This window comes from Semicossyphus pulcher, unplaced genomic scaffold (genome assembly GCF_022749685.1).
Source record: "Semicossyphus pulcher isolate SPU_LCO1_2020_fin unplaced genomic scaffold, fSemPul1.0.p SCAF_19, whole genome shotgun sequence".
In the NCBI taxonomy this organism is placed as follows: domain Eukaryota; kingdom Metazoa; phylum Chordata; class Actinopteri; order Labriformes; family Labridae; genus Semicossyphus; species Semicossyphus pulcher.
In genome coordinates, this window is record NW_027211692.1 from 7,396,307 (window position 1) to 7,413,738 (window position 17,432).

The 17,432-nt window shown below is 41.3% G+C and overlaps 2 protein-coding genes across 2 annotated transcripts; both read right to left on the minus strand.

Annotated features, from left to right (window-relative positions):
• Window positions 1–366: 366 nt before the first annotated feature.
• On the minus strand, window positions 367–11,468 carry LOC138597389 (breast cancer type 2 susceptibility protein-like). Its single transcript, XM_069668986.1, has 23 exons — window positions 11,059–11,468; window positions 9,389–10,551; window positions 9,167–9,265; window positions 9,008–9,077; window positions 8,447–8,919; window positions 8,176–8,366; window positions 7,899–8,086; window positions 7,599–7,769; window positions 6,901–7,273; window positions 6,672–6,827; window positions 6,420–6,578; window positions 6,246–6,350; window positions 5,969–6,167; window positions 5,702–5,868; window positions 5,446–5,584; window positions 5,110–5,366; window positions 4,490–4,609; window positions 4,042–4,389; window positions 1,709–2,826; window positions 1,467–1,591; window positions 798–886; window positions 624–700; window positions 367–535 (listed from the first exon to the last, which is right to left on the minus strand). Exons 1-23 carry the CDS (start codon window positions 11,466–11,468, stop codon window positions 367–369), a joined length of 6,366 nt encoding a protein of 2,121 aa, XP_069525087.1.
• A 2,183-nt stretch (window positions 11,469–13,651) lies between these two features.
• LOC138597390 (breast cancer type 2 susceptibility protein homolog) lies at window positions 13,652–16,734 on the minus strand. Its single transcript, XM_069668987.1, has 10 exons — window positions 16,680–16,734; window positions 15,649–15,882; window positions 15,455–15,518; window positions 15,310–15,365; window positions 15,187–15,215; window positions 14,966–15,077; window positions 14,831–14,886; window positions 14,577–14,667; window positions 14,306–14,436; window positions 13,652–13,663 (listed from the first exon to the last, which is right to left on the minus strand). Exons 1-10 carry the CDS (start codon window positions 16,732–16,734, stop codon window positions 13,652–13,654), a joined length of 840 nt encoding a protein of 279 aa, XP_069525088.1.
• Window positions 16,735–17,432: the final 698 nt, after the last annotated feature.

A 17,432-nucleotide genomic window follows, 5' to 3' on the forward strand; every position in this document is an offset into this window, starting at 1 on the left:
CAACCAACTGGTACTCGATTATGACAGGAAACTAACACGAGGCAGACTAGGACACTCGTGGTTTTCCATGTTGTTGCATCTTGTAAAGAACACACAAAATGCATCATAACAAATCTGAAATATCAGTCGTTCAATACAAAATGCAAAAATAAAGCAGATTTTCTCCCTGTTAAACATCTGAATCATTTATGATTTAAACATGAAAACGTCTTTAGAAAAAATATATTTCTTTCCTCTTTACAAAAAATTACAGTATAAAATAATTGTTCAAAAATCACACTGAACCTTCAACTAACAAAACTTACACTGTTACAAACGTGTTGTTCTTCAAGGCAAATGATTCAGCTGGTTAAGTTCCTGTAAATACTAATGGAAATCTTGGGTCCTCCTCATCATCTGAGGCTGCTCTGGACGACGTCTCTGGTTCACGTGATGCGGCTCCTCTGACCTCATCACGACGTCCACTGATATGGGAAATGAATAACGATCCATCATCTGTGCGATCTTGTCCTGGGGAACATTGTGCTTGTTTCTCCTGGAGGGAAACAGTGAAGTTTGGTAAGTTTCTACACGATTAGTCTGCACTTGTATATAAATATAATATAATAATTAAGTAATCATACTTCTCCAGCTCAGAAGGATCAAACTTCCAGCCGGTGTTGGGTTCGCGAAAGTCCACTTTGTATCCTCTCTCCAAGGCCTGTTTAAAAAGTTGGTATTTTCAGTGAAGGTGGTTTTGAAGAGCATTACTTAACTTCTATTACTTAAAATAATTATATATAAAATCCTACACCTACCATTTTGACATATGGCTTCATTTCCCAGGCTTGGATGTTGGTATTATCAATAATAATGGGAGACCGGCCATCATGCATAGCATCTTTAGCTGAAAGGGAGTCACAAAGGAATGAAGAAGGATTCAAATAAGTGTAGGTAGGAAAATAAAATCCTATCAAACCACATGTTATTAAGATATCCACCTCAACAAACTCTCATTCACTCATAATGCCTCCAATTTACTAACTAAAAGAGCCTTTTGTTTGTGGTTGGGGATGACGTTAATTTTCCAGACAGGCAGAGACACTGAATAGTACATTTGCTGGCTTGAACCATGCTTAACCAATTATAAAAGAGTTAGTCACAGCCCTAATATGAAGGTGGTCTTTGGTAAACACAATAACAATCCATTTATAATAAATAGGAAATCCTTACATTTCTGAGACTGGAACCAGCAGATGTTACTTAAACAATACTGAAATGATTGACTGATTCACAGAATAGTTGGCAAGTAATTTTCTTTCAATCTACTGAGAGATAAATCAATGTATCGTTGCAGGCCTACTACATACATGCCTGATAAGGCCACATTGAAAGACAGATAGTGTACAAGTTTACAGTTTAAATGTAGAAAGGGCTTTGAGATGAAGCAACCATTTAAGCAGTGTGAGCATTGAAGAAGAAATTACCTCGTCTCTGGTTCCATTCATGAGCCGCTCCGAGAAGGCCTGGTTCATAACGGTAGCCGTCTCTGTGAGCAAAGTAGTCATCAGTGCTCAGTATAAGCCCACTGGGACCAGAGCAGAGCAGCTCCCTGTCAGAAGGATGGGACACAAGCATTTCATATAAATAATACAGCCAGCCTACAAACGTGAGTTTTGGACTCCGTGACAATGCATTAATTTACTCAAGATTACACACAAAGACCTACCTAGCCAGAGTGGATTTCCCAGATCCTGGTAATCCCCTCATCAGGATCAGCACCAAGGAGGAATGGTTTGCATTTGTGTTATCAGGAGGTTGGCAGTGATGTTCCCATTGATTATTTTCTGAATCATTTCTCTGGCGCCAGTCATAATCCTTATCAAACTGACACCAGTCTTCTTTTCTGTCTTCGGGCCATCTAACATTTACACTATCTGAGTGAGCATCATAGCTACAGAAGCGTTCATCCCTGTCAAAGTGGTTCGGAGAATCTCCATAAAAGCCCTGGGGGGGCTGACTGCTCACATTTGGAGGCGGGAAGTTAGAAAAAGTTGGAAAATGAGACTCCTCTTGATGCTGCTTTGTGAAGCCTGAGCCGTTCCAGTTTTGATTCCCGTGTGATGGCGGGTTTGGTGGATGTGGGAGTTGATGTGGGGGTTGATGTTGGAATGCAGGTGGGGGCGGTGGGCGCTGGAGTGGGGGTGGTGGGCGCTGGAATGGGGGTCTGTGAAACCTTGGGTTTGGCAGTTTGTTCAGTGTTGGAGGGTAATGCCATTGATTCTGAGGAGGAGCAGCTCTACTAAAGCTCAGGTTCACGTCTGGCCTCGGTCTTCTGGGGCAGTAAGGCTCATTTTGATGCCAGTGTGGCCAGGATGGCTGTTTCTGTCCACTGCTTCTCTGGTAGCCGCCTGTTTCTGCAAATTTCCCCGCATCAATAATTTTCTCTCCACTTACATTAGGAGTATGTTTCCTGTGAGATGTTTTGGGAGATTTGGCTGGTTGTACAAAACCTGCATCTTGTTTTGCTGGGTAATCATGAGCACCATCAGGAGTATCGATCTGCTCGAGCTCTTTGTAAAACGCGCTCAGTGTGTCTTCAATGTCAGACTTGACTGTCGTTTTTTCTGGAGGAAATGCTGGACCAATGAAGTTGGTGCTGGTGAGTCCGACCTCCTTTAACACTCGCTCCCTCACACTTCTGTCTGGATTGCTGGAGTCAGTGCTCACATATTTAGACTCAATGTCGATGTAGTCTTCTCTACCATCTTTAGTTCTTTCACGGTCACCAACGCAAGGCTTTTCTATGTTATTAGTGGTCGTACGGGAGGATTCAGTTTGAGACATCTGCATGAAAGTAGATTACAACACACATTAGAGCACTGGACAACCACAAAATACTATTAATGATCTGTTTAGTTATTCACATTACTCTAAGTAAGTACGTTAAATAGGTAAACATTGTAGTGATTATCCGCACTTACAAAACGGTACAAGATTAATATGTTATAATAAAAGTAATATATATGATGTGTAACAAAGCTCATTGAAGTAAAACCGCACATTAACTGAAGTTAAACCGAAACCAAGCCATAGGTTTGCTGTCAGACACGAGCTATACGTTACAGAAACTGGAGAAAAAAACTAAACAAGTTATGTTAAATAAATTTCTTCTTCAACATAATAAAATAGAGTAAAAATAGACATTTATTATAGCTTACCGTAACCATTCGCGATTCATTAATAAAGGAAACATTAACTTAAAAGCCCCGGCACACAATTCCCACATTGCAGGTGCCTTGTGTTTACGGAAGTGACGTCATCATACTTCTTCTTCGTCTCTTCATTTAGGACCGGGGATCCGCCAGCTCCACCAGCTGGCGAAGATAAAAACTAAATCACAAATGTAATACAATGTGCTGCTTTATCTCTTTCTACCTCTCATTTTCAAATCAAATAATAATAATACAGAAAGGAGGCTTGATTTGTCGTTAAAGTGAAATATTTTAATACTCTTTTTTATTTATATTTTTTAATATTGTATTGTCATAGAGTGTCTTATCCTATAAAAGCAAATATGTGACATTTATTTATGGTAGCATTAAAAATCAGTTGTTAACAATGATTTATTGCGAAATAAACATTTGTTTATATTTTCCTTTTGTCGTATTTGAAAAATAAAATATAATAAACCTTATATTTAAATGAGAATACTCCCCTCACATTTTTTCCAAGTAGCCCTTTTGTAATTTATAACAAGGACTGCAAATATGAATTATTTTGATTGATTGATCTGTTGATTAATCAATTAGTTGTTTAGTCTACAAAACCTCAGAAAATTTTCATCTCCAAAAAACTCATTTGTACAATTATTTATGTTGTAAAAAAAAGTCAAATTCCCATCCCCAAGCGATGACATGATTGTAAGTGTTTTCACATCTTTAATGAGTCCAATAAGACTACAAAAACAACAGAATATGTGCCATAGCAGTCTTTACATTCACTCATTTGTACAATTATTTACAATGTTTTTGTGCTCCTCATCATACAGACATGTATCTACAGCAAACCACCAACAAGCAAGTCCTGAGTATCAATCATAGCCAGCTCCTCGTCGTTCACCCATTCCTCCTCCACTGGTGGGTTGACAGGTTTGCGAGCTGGAGTCTGTTCAGTTTTTAAAGTGCTAGGGGTTCCAGACCTCCGAGGGGGATTGAATGTTTTATTTACACATGGAGAAGCGATTGAGCCCAGAGCGTTGAGAGGAGGAGGAGACGGGATACGAGACAGATAGTCCAAAGCTCTCCTCCTCTTCCGGCTGCTGGGGTCTTTCTCTGCTGAGCAGTTCGGGGCAGGAGGGTTCCTGCTGACAGGTGTGAAGGATCCTCTGACGAGATGCTGAGATGTTACCTGCGTGAGTTGACATATATTTAATTATTCATCTATATCAAGTTTTTATGAGAGAAATTGCATCAAAACAGCCCCTGATACAAGAAGAAAGAGAACTCACAGTTGTCTTTGTGCTTTGTCTTCTGTCTGGCAGAGCTGGAGAGGAGATGGAGCGTTTGCCATCAGAGCTGACTAAATGTGAAAGCCTCTCTTCAGCGGTTAGTAAGAAGTCCTGCTGGCCCTGCAAACATATGAATTAAGACATTTTAACATTTTAAGGTTCCAAAAAAAGGAGATTGAGAAAATACATTTCGACTGGATTATTGTCAGTGAACGGGCATCCGACAAGACAATATTTCCAGGATCTGACCTTTAGTCTTTAATCATTACAGACCTAAACATAGCTACTAAATAGTATGTAATATGTTCCTGTATGCATAGTGCTTTTAAGAATGCTGGATTGTTTACTTTCTAGTGTGAAATAAAGACAATCAAGGTATAAAACACCTCATAAGAGAGTATGCAATGACCATGCTATCTTATCAGACTGTTTTCTACAAATGCTCTTACAGCTTCATCAACATTCTGCACCTGTACCCTGTCATTAAAGCTAATGCATTTCTGATTTTGATTCCTTAGAACACACAGCACTTTGGCTGTGAGAGCATCCAGCCTTTGATAAACATGGTATCTTTTGAAGCATGTGAGCAGGTTAACAGGTTTGACATTTTGGCACTCTACCTGGACCAGGGTTCTGAGTTGACTGAGGGATTCCCGTAGATGAACCTCTTTGGGGTTCGTTGAGAAGACGGTCAGATCTCCAGCGTACACAACAGGAGTGGGATGTGTGGACTGACCTCTCAGCTGCAGGTTGCTCAGAGCCAATAAGACACGAGGTTTTACCACATCCTCTAACCCAGACTGAGCCAAGCTGCTGAAGCAGCGCACTTTAATGAAGTTCAGTTTCTTGTCGGCCAAATAAAACGCAGGAGAGGAACCTGTGTTTTAAAACACAGACAATCATTTAGTAAACAATAGAGGTATGGAACAAAGAGTTGATTAAAAAAGATCACCCACCCTGTCCATCTACGATACTGATGACATATCCAGTGAGGTCAACCTCTCCACACAGCGGCTGGAACTCTGGGTGTTGAAGATCCACAAAATGGGTGGAGACCCTCGGTTGAAAATGTGTTGATAGCCATTCCTGAGAAGCCTGAATTATGAAACAAATCATAAGTATCATACTTTATTGTATAAATATCATTAATCTACATTTATAAATACAGTATCTATGATTCCATATATGTGCTGAGATAGTCAGTGTCTGTACTTGTAGGTGCTCAAACTGTGTTTTCTTTGTCCCAGTCAGCTGAACGGTTGTGCTTCCACCAAGTTTCTTTCCCTCCGAGGTGGTGAGGTTATAGACTTTGTATCGACAGCCTTCCTTCAGGAGAGACTGAAGATCTGAGGAGGGTCGCCACAGATTCAACTGGGAAACTAAATAAAACAAAACAACACATTTAAATCAGTCTTTTATTGCACTACAGTTAATATAGCAGTTAAAGCAACCATAGCACATAGTTAAAAAAGAACTCACCACCGCCAGTTTGTACCATGCAGTCAGCAAAGCACAGTCTCCACACAGGTGTAACATCTCGCTTAGGACAGCTACCTTCGCTCTCCTCCGCCTTTTCTAAAGCTTGTCTGTAACGATCCTGCAGTTCAGCCTGCGTCTTCTCCATCAAAGAACGCCTGTAGCTACGTAGAGTCTCCAACTGCTGTTCACTCAAATGAGCCTTGGATGTACACGTAAAATAGGTCATTATGTTAAATTGTGTTAACAATCTGTACAATAAATGGAAACTTCTTATCACCTCGAGGTAAGCTGGGTCTTCGCCCACTGCCTCATACAGCTCCTCTCCATCCTGAAGACGTGCGACATCCTGATGACTGATTGTCCGTCTTCTACGTTGAGGTTTCTTAATACCTAAAGATGACTATTTGTTAAAACTTTCTCCATTTCAACCTCCTTTTAACATGCTGTAAACATGAATCCTACCTTTCTCCTCCTTTTCAAATTGAGCTTGAATTTTGGCAAAAAGAATCTCCATGGATTTCTGTTTTTGGCTGTTGTACCGTCTCGCCTCCTTCTCTTCTGCACGAACAGAACGGAACACGACCCCTCCATCTGGTTTCCTCTCCATCCACTGCAATATGTGATAAGCATGCAGGCAGAAGTGATTAGAATAAGAACTTCCAGGAGAATCAATAACAATATATCACTGAAAGATTTGATGCACCTGTATGGGGTAGCTTCTTAGTATGACAATGTCCACACATCCTACTGGTCCTCCATGGCTGTACAAAGAGGAAACAGGAAGCAGGAACGGCCGTGGATCCCTGTGAAATCCCAGCTTAACATCCCATCGTGTCGGCCTGCTGCTATTGGCGCAAATCTAAACACATAAATCCAACTTGTTATTCAGTTGCCTTATGGACTGATAGAAACACCTGTGGCCTCACTCTTACCTTTAACATGAGAGACTCAGGTGCCTCCAGAGGGGAACAGGCATCTTGTGATCCCACCAGCTGAGCCCCATGGATGATCAACTTCCCACCCACAGCCAGTCGACCTTTGTGAAGCATCGCAGTCAAAGGTTCATCCAGCTGGGCTTTAATGTGGTACCATCCATCTGTCAGCCAAACAACTGCAGATGGGTTTTCAACCTTGGCTTCAGCACCTTCTGGAGTCTTGGTGTCACTGAAACTCCGTCTTTTAGGGGAGCGACCCCTGGAGACGACCCCGCTCACACAGAGGACCAGGGTTTTGGCTGCTGTGTCGTCCTTTTCCATGATCTTTCTCAGAGCTGGCCTGCGGCTGTGGTCCACCTCTACATCATATCTAATACACATAAAATCAATTAATAAATGCTGTAAATAAGTAACACAAGGATAACAACATGATAATTACACATTTGATTATATGGTATGTATCAAATTTAATTAAAAAATGTGATTGTCATTAATTAAAATATGAATGTAATTCATTAAATGAAATGAAAACATACCAACATTTTTAATTAAAGCTAATAAAATGCTCATAAAGCTAATTAAAAGATGTGTATCCCATTTTTAGTTCAGGAATGTTTTTATAAAAGTTTTGCAATCTTATGTCTGAGTGTCTCTTATTAACTTATTGACCCAATATAGGTTATAATCCTGTGTACCTGTACTTCAGCTGTAGGAGAACCTGCTCCGGGGTGAGACAGAGGCTGCCCATTGTTTCTGGAAATGATCTTTCCATGGAGGCCTGCTTCCACACGATCCATCTGTAGTGATTGAACACCCACTCCTCACTGATCAGTTTAGGATCCACACCCGGGGTGTCACACAATGCTCTGTGGACAGTATAAGAACAAGATAATATTCAGTACAATATGCCTGCAGTATGTATTTTCATATACAAAGACATACAAGCTTTCTCAAACATTATAGTAAATTCAACATGTCATAGTAAGAACTCATACCTGTAAAACTCTTGCTTCCCTGCAGTCCCATCATTGCTGGGGATCAGCCACCCTCCATCAGCAAGCTGTACACCTCCTCCGTCTATAAACGCTTCCTGTCTGATGAACTGCTGTAACCTCAAGCGAAACGACTCTGCAGTCTCACTGGTGATCTCACACACGTGCTGATGAACTCCATGTCCATACAGCTGAAAAACAAGAACATGACATGTTTAAAACCTCTGAACATGACAGTGAGTTTAAACAAATGACAGTTCAAAAACAGTTCAGGCCTCGCCTGTTTTTGAGTGAACTTTGCAGGAGGCTTTCCGTTCACTGCAGCTTTTAACGGTATCCTCGACACTCCAGAGGTCTTGGTTAGAAACAAACTGCCCGGCAAAGGTCGGATGGTCTGGCGCTTCTTCTTCCTGATCCTCATGTCTTGCATGTCTCGTGCCAGCTCTACGTTATGAAGATTCTTCAACATGTCTGCAGAATATAAACACATGATTATTTATCTTTAGTTGTGCAAAGTACTGACAGTGTACAGTACTGACTCCATCCTTTACCTTGGCTTTCAGACATGTCCTCCACATGTGATGTCTTGGCAGCAGAGTCATCTGATCCAATATTTATCATACTATTATTGGTAGTTTCCTCCAAGGCCACCATCTGATTCTCTTCTTTGCTTGTATTTCCAGCAACATTTGCTGTGCTTCGTGTTTGTTTAATGGGCGGTACAAAAGCGTTGCTCTTAGAGGGCATTACAACGGAATTGTGGTGTTTATCCTCCTCCTCCTCCTGTGGTTTAGAGGAGCTCTCTTGGACAATAGTTCTTTGTTTTTTGAAAGGAGGAACAAATGCAGGTGTTCTTATGTTGTCCTTGTGCGTCGTATTCTTGCGGCTCTCTGTCTTTGCGTTCTTCAGGAATGGAGGTACAAACGCTGGCATCCTGGATTGTGCTGACCTGCTCTCTCCTGGAGCTGTGTGTTGTGTTGGTGTCGTCTTTTGCAACCTGGTTTCCAGATATTGGTTTCCACTCCTGTAAGATAAAAACATATCACAAAGAGCTGACAACCTGTGTCAGGCAGCCGCTTGAAAACATGGTCAACAATTCTCAGGTAACTTACTTGTGTGGCTTTGTGATATTTGGATGAAGAGAGACGCTGTACTTGAAAACTCTTCTGTCTTTCATTAAACCTTAATTTAAAAAACAGACTTAGAATCATTTAATTCATGAGACAAAATAGTTTTCTTTTGGCAGATTTGCTCCAAAGCAAGTGGTTTACCGTTTGGGCAGCTAATCTCCGGATGCAGTGCTGAACCTCTTGGACCATCAACAGTCCTGTCGAATTCTTCCAGTAATCGTCTCTTCAGGGGAGGCTGACCTAGTACATTTCAAGCAATCATGTATGGTTAATAGTCAAGCTTGTAACAGATATAGTCACAGCTCATGGATCATAACATTCATGAATTTATGTTATAGAAATTGAAGATTGGCAATCTCATACCTGTCACATCGGGCTCTTCTACCCGTCTTTTCCCTTTTCCTTTGTGTTCCTCTACAGAAATGTTGCTGGATTTCGGATTATCTTGCAGTGGGGCATTTTCTAATTGCATTTCACCTTCATCCTCTAACAAAGCTTTAGCGCAGTCCAGAGCTTCCTGTGCAAGAAACTTCTGCTGGGTCTCGGAGAAGCCACTTAGGTTGAGGGACTGAAAGTGTAGAACTGAAGACTCGTCTGTCCTCTTAACCGTAGCTCCCACACTGCTGGTTGTCTGATGTATTTCATGGTCCAACACACATGATATTTCCTCTGCGGGGCTGCCATGGAGATTGTCAGGCCCATTTTTTCCTGCATCTGTTGGTGTCTGGCATCCACGTAAACTCGAATTTTGTAGGGTTTCATTGTTATTGTCAAACTTTCGCGAAGAAGTTAAAGAATTTAATACCTGAGGCGCACTTTCCTCTGCAGGCATTTCCTTGTCACAGGCTTTGGCGGGATTAGAGTTTAAAGTTCTTTTCACATCTTTTACTTCTGATACATCTGACTTCGAGTCATGACACTCCCCATCGGCAAATTCTTTCAAAAGGGTCTTAGCTTTCATCAGATTTTCCTCTGACACATGGACTTTTGCGCCCCCTGCAGTTGTGAAACCAAACTGCATTTTCTCTAAACTTTCAACATTGTCTTGCTTCTTGTCACTGTTCCTTTTGTGTGAAACCGCTGGGACCTCTTCACTTAATTCAATGTCACTGAAAAGAGCTTTTGCTTTTCGTAGGGCCTCAGATGAAAGTGCCACTGCTTTACCACTGGCTGCAAGAAATCCACCACTCCTGGGTGGGGGCGCTGGACCTGGCATCTTGAAATGTGTTGGTTTCACGCTGTTTTTATCCTCAACTTCATCACATTCGCTTAACAGATTTTTTGCTTTCTTGAGAGCTGCCGATGAAATATTAACCCCTTTGCCACTGGCTGTCTGAAATCCACCACGCTGGGGTGGCAAGGTTTCTCCTTTTTGTTTCAGCTGTTTCTTTGTGTCCTCAAATGCATCACTCTCACTCAATAGAGACCTTGCTTTTGTTATCGCCTCATCCGAGACAGATACTTTCTTCCCACCGGCTGTACAGAATCCACCACCGGTGCTCAATTCACTGATGGCAGAGGAACCAATGTTGTTTGATGGTGTGGACGATGGGAAAGAGAGCGAGGTTGTCATCAAAGATGGGTTTCCATGTGCAGAAGCTGCACTGGTAGTATATGGTGTGTTCTTAAAAACCTCTGTGTGAATCTCCCCATCAAGACGCAGAATTTTCTCCTGGTTAACAGCTGTTCTCACATTTTCAAACTCAGTGCGTTCATGTCCAGGCTCTTCAGAAATGTTTGTCACCCTTTGATCTGGTTTAAATTTGTTAAGGTTTTTCCTCTCGCTGCCATTTCCACTCCCATTCACAGGTGCTGTAGTGTTATGTTTAACTGAAATGCCATTATTATCGTCCTTGAAAAAAGCATCAGTTTCTTGCATTTCTTTCGCTGATATAGAACCATCATCAAATTCTTTCAAAAGAGTCTTTGCTTTCAACAGATGTTCCTGTGACACATGGACTTTTGCTCCGCCTGCAGTTGAGAAACCAAGGTGTATTTTCTCGGTATTATCAGCAATGTGTTGTTTCTTGTCACTGTTCCTTGTGTCTGAGATCTCTTCACTGATACTAATGTCACTGAACAGAGCTTTTGCCTTTTGGAGGGCCTCAGCTGACAGTGCCACTGGCTTACCACTGGCTGCAAGAAATCCACCACTCCTGGGTGCTGGCCGAGGAACTTGCATCTTTGAAAGAGCTGGTTTCACGCTGATTTTATCCTCAACTGCATCGCATTCACTTAACAGAGTTTGTGCTTTCTTTAGGGCTGCTGATGAGATGGAAACTCCTTTGCCACTGGCTGTCTGAAATCCAACAGTTTTAGGTGGTTTCACCTGAATTTGCTCGGTGAGATGACCTGCTCTTAAAGGATCTCCTTTGTGTTCCAGTCGATTGCTGGTGTCCTCAAGTGTTTGATTTTCAGTCGAAAGACGCTCTGCTTTTTTCATTGCATCAGCAGACACAAATACTTTCTCCCCACTCGCTCTACAGAATCCATCACCACTGCTCGTTTTATTGATGTCAAAGGACTCAATATTCTTTGGTGTTGCACATGACAGAGATGAAAGAGTCTTTGCACACAAGGACAGGTTTCCATGGAGAACAGCTGCGTTTGTGAAAGCCGGCGTATCCTTTAAACCTAAATTGTGATTACTTACAGGCAACGGCTCTTTGCCCATTTTAGGTTTCTCTGACAGACACACATTACTGTCCATACTGTCACAGTCTTTGAAGAAAGAATCTGCTTCTTCCATAGCTTTTGCTGAAATGGAAATCCCTTTTCCGCTGGCCATCTGGAACCCACTTTGACATGTTTTTGTGTCTATTTTGCCCTTTTGAAAACTTGTAGCGTCCTTATCTCTGATGTCTGTGACCGGTCTGTCTGCACATACCGACTCCTTTATGTTGGATAAACAGCCCAGACTCCTCGTAGCAGCATCGTTACCATAACATTTTAAATCTGAATGATCCTCTTTGTGATCCAAAACGTTACCAGAGAGATTATCCACACTGTGCTTATGTTGGGTTTTAGCATCAGACTCCCTACCTCGCTTGTCAGGTGAATCTTGACTTGTCGTAAGATTCTCCTCTAAGTCTGCAAACAAAGCTCGAGCTTTGCTCAGACACTTTTTTGAAACTCTCAAAACATTTCCTCCTGCAGTCTTAAATCCCACACCAGGCATGAAAGGATTTTTGTTCTCTGGCTTGCTTGTTTCAGTGTGCCCAGCGCTGTCAAGACTTTTGAGTTCAGCTGACATAATGCTGCTACTGCCTGCAGACATATGCTTTGAAGAGGAAGGCACATCTTCAGCAGAGGACTCTTCTACTGCCAGTCCTCCCAGCAATGACAAACCTGTGGAGTCACTTGTGATGTTGGATGTTTCACGACATGTTTTATTGTCTGAAGCTAAGGTCTTGTTGTCACGCATCGCAGTAACTGCCTGGATCTTTTCAGCTTCTGAACTAAAACTGTCATCAAAGTCTATACCGGCAAGAAAATCAGGGTCAATTTCTCTGTCGACTTTTTGGGAAGAGGGGGCCACATTTAGCTTTTCTGTTTTGAACTGTGTAAAATCAAACTGGCTGCCTGCTTCTTCCAGGAGAGTGCACAGCTCAGTCACATCTGCTTTTTGTGAAGCTGTTAACTGGCAATTTATATTTGAAGAAGTTGGCTGGTTTGAGATAAAGGTGTTTTTCACAGATCCATGACTTGTGCAATTTCCCTCTTTAGTGTTGCTAGCAGAGTTTGACGGCTGATCACTTGAAGTCCTTTCCCCTTCAGTGTCTTCAAAGAGACGCTTGGCTCTCTGCAGGTTGGCTGAGGAAATGTGTATACCTTTATTTGAAGCGGTTTTGAATCCTGATCCATGAACTGACGGAAGAGAAACTGTTGTTTTCTCTGGCAACCTGACTCGAACTTGACCATTAAGTGGAATGCAATCAATATTATCGGCAGTTCCTTTTGCCCTGCTGGGTAGTAGTGTTGATGTTTTCTCCATGTGCAAATCACCCTCTCTGTCTGGGCCCAGTGTCTCACTTTTCTCTATCGCACTGGATAGCTTGGCAACAGTTTCAGTGTCTTGTAAAATATTATCCAAATGTGCTTTTCCATTTCCTTTGCTTGTAGATAGAAAAGGAGTAGTCCCGTGGATGTCAGTTCGAAAGCCAGACCACAGTTGACTTTGAACATTGTTCTCTGAGCTGGGAAGAACAAATGATGTTGCAGTCATGAGGGTCATATCTGTAACAGCAGACTGGAATCCACTGTCACTTATGGCGACCTCGCTTATGAGGTTACTCTGATTAGTAGCAGAAATATGTCTTCTGTAACTGACGCCATCACAGTCGTGGTGAAAGTTTGCTTGCTTTGCTTTGTGCTTAGCTTGTTTCATAGCTGACAGACAAGCTGATGGAGAGAAGCCATTCTGAGGAGTGTCCTCTGCTACTTTACTCAGTTGACCAGGGTCTGACATTTGACTGAAGTCTTGTGCAAAATCTCTGCAAAGCTGCGACATGTCAAGGTCCTGCACTTTAGCTCGTACAGGAGGCGGATTTTCCTGTTTTTGCATGTCGTCTTTCCTGACACTGAAACAGTCCGCTTCGTCTGAGGATTTCCCCAACTGCTTCACTTTCACGTCTTGTCCTGAAAAGATAGAAATGATGACACATTCACTCTTTAGCTAGATAGCCTTTTCTATGTTAATACAGAATGTATTATAGCATTTATACTCATTATATGCATGGGAAATATGTTACCAGAATCTGCGATCCTTGGTGATGAGTCCATCTTCTGAGGCTGTGTTTCTTTTTCTTGAACTTGTTTGGAAGCTTTCACCATGTAAACAAATTTCCTCTTTTTCTTAGTAAAGCTGGAGTCTGTGATTTTTAAAGGTGTCCCGACTTGTGGGCAAGAATCAGAGTCAATCCGTAGTTTTTCTGTTAAAATATTGTTTTTGAGTTGTGTAGCTGTACCATTATCATAGCAAGAACCAGTACAAGGGGGGATTTCAGACAAACTCAGTGGAGACCACTGGGTGGTTCCATTGCCTCCAGTATTCACTGGTGTGGACGAGGGAAGTCTTTGAGGTTCCTGATCAGCTGTTGGCTGTTCACTAAGCGCAGGATTGTTTGGTGTCGAGATGTCCGTAGAGCTGCAGCCAGGTTCTTCTGCTGGAATGATTTGCCTTCTTTTGATTCTTTCAGTTTTCACTTTTCTCAATGTCGAATTACTGTTGGTGAAAAATATAGAGAGAACATTTTCTGCTCCTTTCAGAACATTTGCTACAGTGCTGCGAATTTCTCTGTCCTCAATAGCATCTGGTAGCGTCTGTCTCCAACCACTGTTACTCTGATTCAGAGGACTCTTGGAGGAGTCGTGGGGCTCTAGATTATGATCAGCATCAGGGGAACAAACACCTGTTGAGTGAAGACAAGCTATCATTACAGCTTTGCAATATGCATCTAAAAGGATTTGCACACAAAATTAGCAAATCTGCAGGGTGCAAAGTTATTTTATTCCTCTTTAGAGTTATAATATTTAACGGTAAAGACAGTACCTTGGTGAACAGTTGGCATGTCACTGTTTTTGGGTGACACCACTCCAACTCTGGATGGATTTGAAAGAGAGGGGAAAAGCTCCCGGACAAACTGAAAAAGAGAAGAGAACATACAGTATAATACACCAAATTACACACCTTATATTTACTGTAATGGCATGTTTCCCTTGCCTTACAACCAAAAAAGGATCTGGACCCAGTTTTACATGCATACACGTGTGTATGTTGAGCTGTGTTTGAGCTAGAGTACTCACAACAACATTTTTGTCTGCAGGGACAGCCTCTAGGCAGACACTCTCATCTGTTTTAGCTACAACAGAGAAGACAGACTAATTATTTCACATATCACATATATAGATTTCTAACAACCAACTGTGTCATTTGCTTACTTAAAATCAGGGTGGACGGTGCTCCTGGTGGGGTATTCAGAGAACTGGTCCATGACATATCAGGATGAATTTGAACACCCAGACTCTCAGATATCTGCTTTGCGTAGCTGACCTGTGTCAATCAAAGAAACATTGTGAGGAGAGGAAACCATAACGTTATCCATTCCTCCATATTCAAGTACTGGTATTTTAGAATACAGTGTTGCATTTAATACACTTACAGGGGATTTTTGTGGGGTTTGAAGCAGATCTGTACAAATGACAAAAGCAAATTAAGTAAGTCATGATTAAATCTTCATCCAATCGGAATTCAATATGTGAAATAAAGATAATCTGCATTTTACCAAAACTCTGACTCAGACTCTGAGGCTGGATATCTCCATATTTTGCACCGGGGACCCTAACAGAACAAGAAAGACATCAAAAACAGCAGCGTTAACAATACATTGGAATAGACAGCACACATATTAAAAGAGTTGTTTTACTCACCCCTCTTTTGACATCTGAAACAAACACGGACTTTGCGTTTCTGTCCATGGTAACTTTTCTTTTTCTAAGATGCACCAAAGAGAAACATTATTTTTACATGCAATATCAAGAAACGTATCAATGCAAGTAGGTGACTGTGATTTACAACAATGTATTATTTTTATATAACTGAATAATCAACTATACAACATTACCTTGTTCAGCAGTGAACGACTGCTCATTCTCAGTGTCAGGTGACACCACAGATCTGTGTCTGAACACTTTGGGGGTTGAAAACAGCTGACTGTCCACTGCAGTTTTGTCAAATGGCGTTTTGAAATTTCCCTCTTGGTTAGCACACAGGTCTTCTTGATCAGAGACATTTCCCTCAGTAGTGAATGTCTGAGCTGTCAGTGCTTCAAACCAGTCAGGGTCCAGAGGTCCCAGCTCTAAATAGTGAAAATAAAAATGGTTTATAGATCAGTAATGTGTACACAATAGGGATGCACGATATTGGATTTTTTGCCGATATTTTCCAACCCTCTTTGCCGATTATGATACTGATATTAGGCACATGTTTTTTTCCACCTAATTGCAGAGAACATCAAGTCTCCCCTGTAGTGGAATTAATATAATTCCTACTCTTATTGTAGTGGTCCACTGGCAGATGCAGAAATAACATAATACAATGTACATATTCACTTGGCAATATAAGAAAACTACTTAAACTTAGGTAATGTAGAAAATGCCATATTAATTTGTATGTAACATCTTCTTTCAAATAAAACTGTAATACAACTTAGACTGGCTTGGATGATGATTTGGCCCCTTCTCGCATGACTGATGCTGAGCAACCTGTAAATAGCAAAGTGGTTGCACCCTTCTTCATGCTTGACAGGAGAGGCATGGTGCATGCAGTGCACGTGTACACTTGTGCTGAGTTAATGTCGTAGCATTATGTCAAGCTTTTTTAGGGAGCATTTGGGCAGAATTAAAGCATTGTTTTATCTGTGGAAAATATCAGCAGAAAAATGACATATCTGCCGATGCCGATATGTAATTTTCAACCCATAATCTGCAGATACCGATAACGTGCTGATAATATCGTGCATCCTTAGCTTTTTGTGAATGCAGAATAAGTTTTCCTTTATGTGCAGCTGGATATATAAGGTTGGACAAAATATCCTTGACACCTGTACAGTAATGCACTTTGTATGTTAAAATCAAGAACTAAATGATATCTTACCTTTCCAGATTTCATCTTTGAATGTGTCGTACATGTTTTTTGAGGGGAAATTCATTGAAGTTGACTTGTAGGATCCCTACAGTTTGTTATGTGGCACACCTATGAAGACACAGCTTTCATCACATGCTTTGATATTCAAATACAACCTTAAGGGATACAACAACTCATAGTTAAAAGCAGAGACATAACTAAGCCAGTTATTTTTAACCTGAAAGATGCGATATATTCCTCTGGTGGGCATGGTCAGCCTCGTCATGTAGCCAGCTGCTAAACGACTAGATAACCTTACGTTAACGTTAGATTACTTGACAACAAAACGGCTTAGGGCAAACTATCGAGAAGTTAACGTAAACTACGTTTGATTCACTTATGTGGTAAATGTAGTAGTTGTTTGCCAATGTTTGGAAAATACGTAAACTTAGATTGAGTGACATTGAATTACGTTGCTCTGATACACATTGCAAAAAGAAACCAGACTGCTAAAGTTTTAAAGTTACGCTAACTTACCATGACGGCGTACACGACTGTTGACTTTCATGTCGGGAATGAAAGTCTTCACAAAATGTTTGTGATAAACAACTAAACACCGAGAAAAAGTTAGAGAAGTGTTATTGCTAAGTAGCTAGTTTGCCCCTGCCATGAAAACAAACCTCGCGCGCCACACACCGGAAGTCAGACTTCAAAGTAAGAGTTGTGTTTCCGCTGTTTCACACCAGTTCATTTCGGCCTTATTAGGTTAATAATAGGATGTTT

Coding starts and splice junctions, on each gene's coding strand:
- LOC138597390 (XM_069668987.1), bottom strand. CDS start 16,734: ATGAATTTCCCCTCAAAAAACATGTACGACACATTCAAAGATGAAATC. Junction 15,883..16,679: donor CAAAGATGAAATCTGGAAAG/GTAAGATATCAT, acceptor TTCACTATTTAG/AGCTGGGACCTCTGGACCCT. Junction 15,078..15,186: donor AAACCCCACAAAAATCCCCT/GTAAGTGTATTA, acceptor TGATTGACACAG/GTCAGCTACGCAAAGCAGAT.
- LOC138597389 (XM_069668986.1), bottom strand. CDS start 11,468: ATGAAAAAAGCAGAGCGTCTTTCGACTGAAAATCAAACACTTGAGGAC. Junction 6,168..6,245: donor AAGACCCAGCTTACCTCGAG/GTGATAAGAAGT, acceptor TGTACATCCAAG/GCTCATTTGAGTGAACAGCA. Junction 536..623: donor GATCCTTCTGAGCTGGAGAA/GTATGATTACTT, acceptor GTTTCCCTCCAG/GAGAAACAAGCACAATGTTC.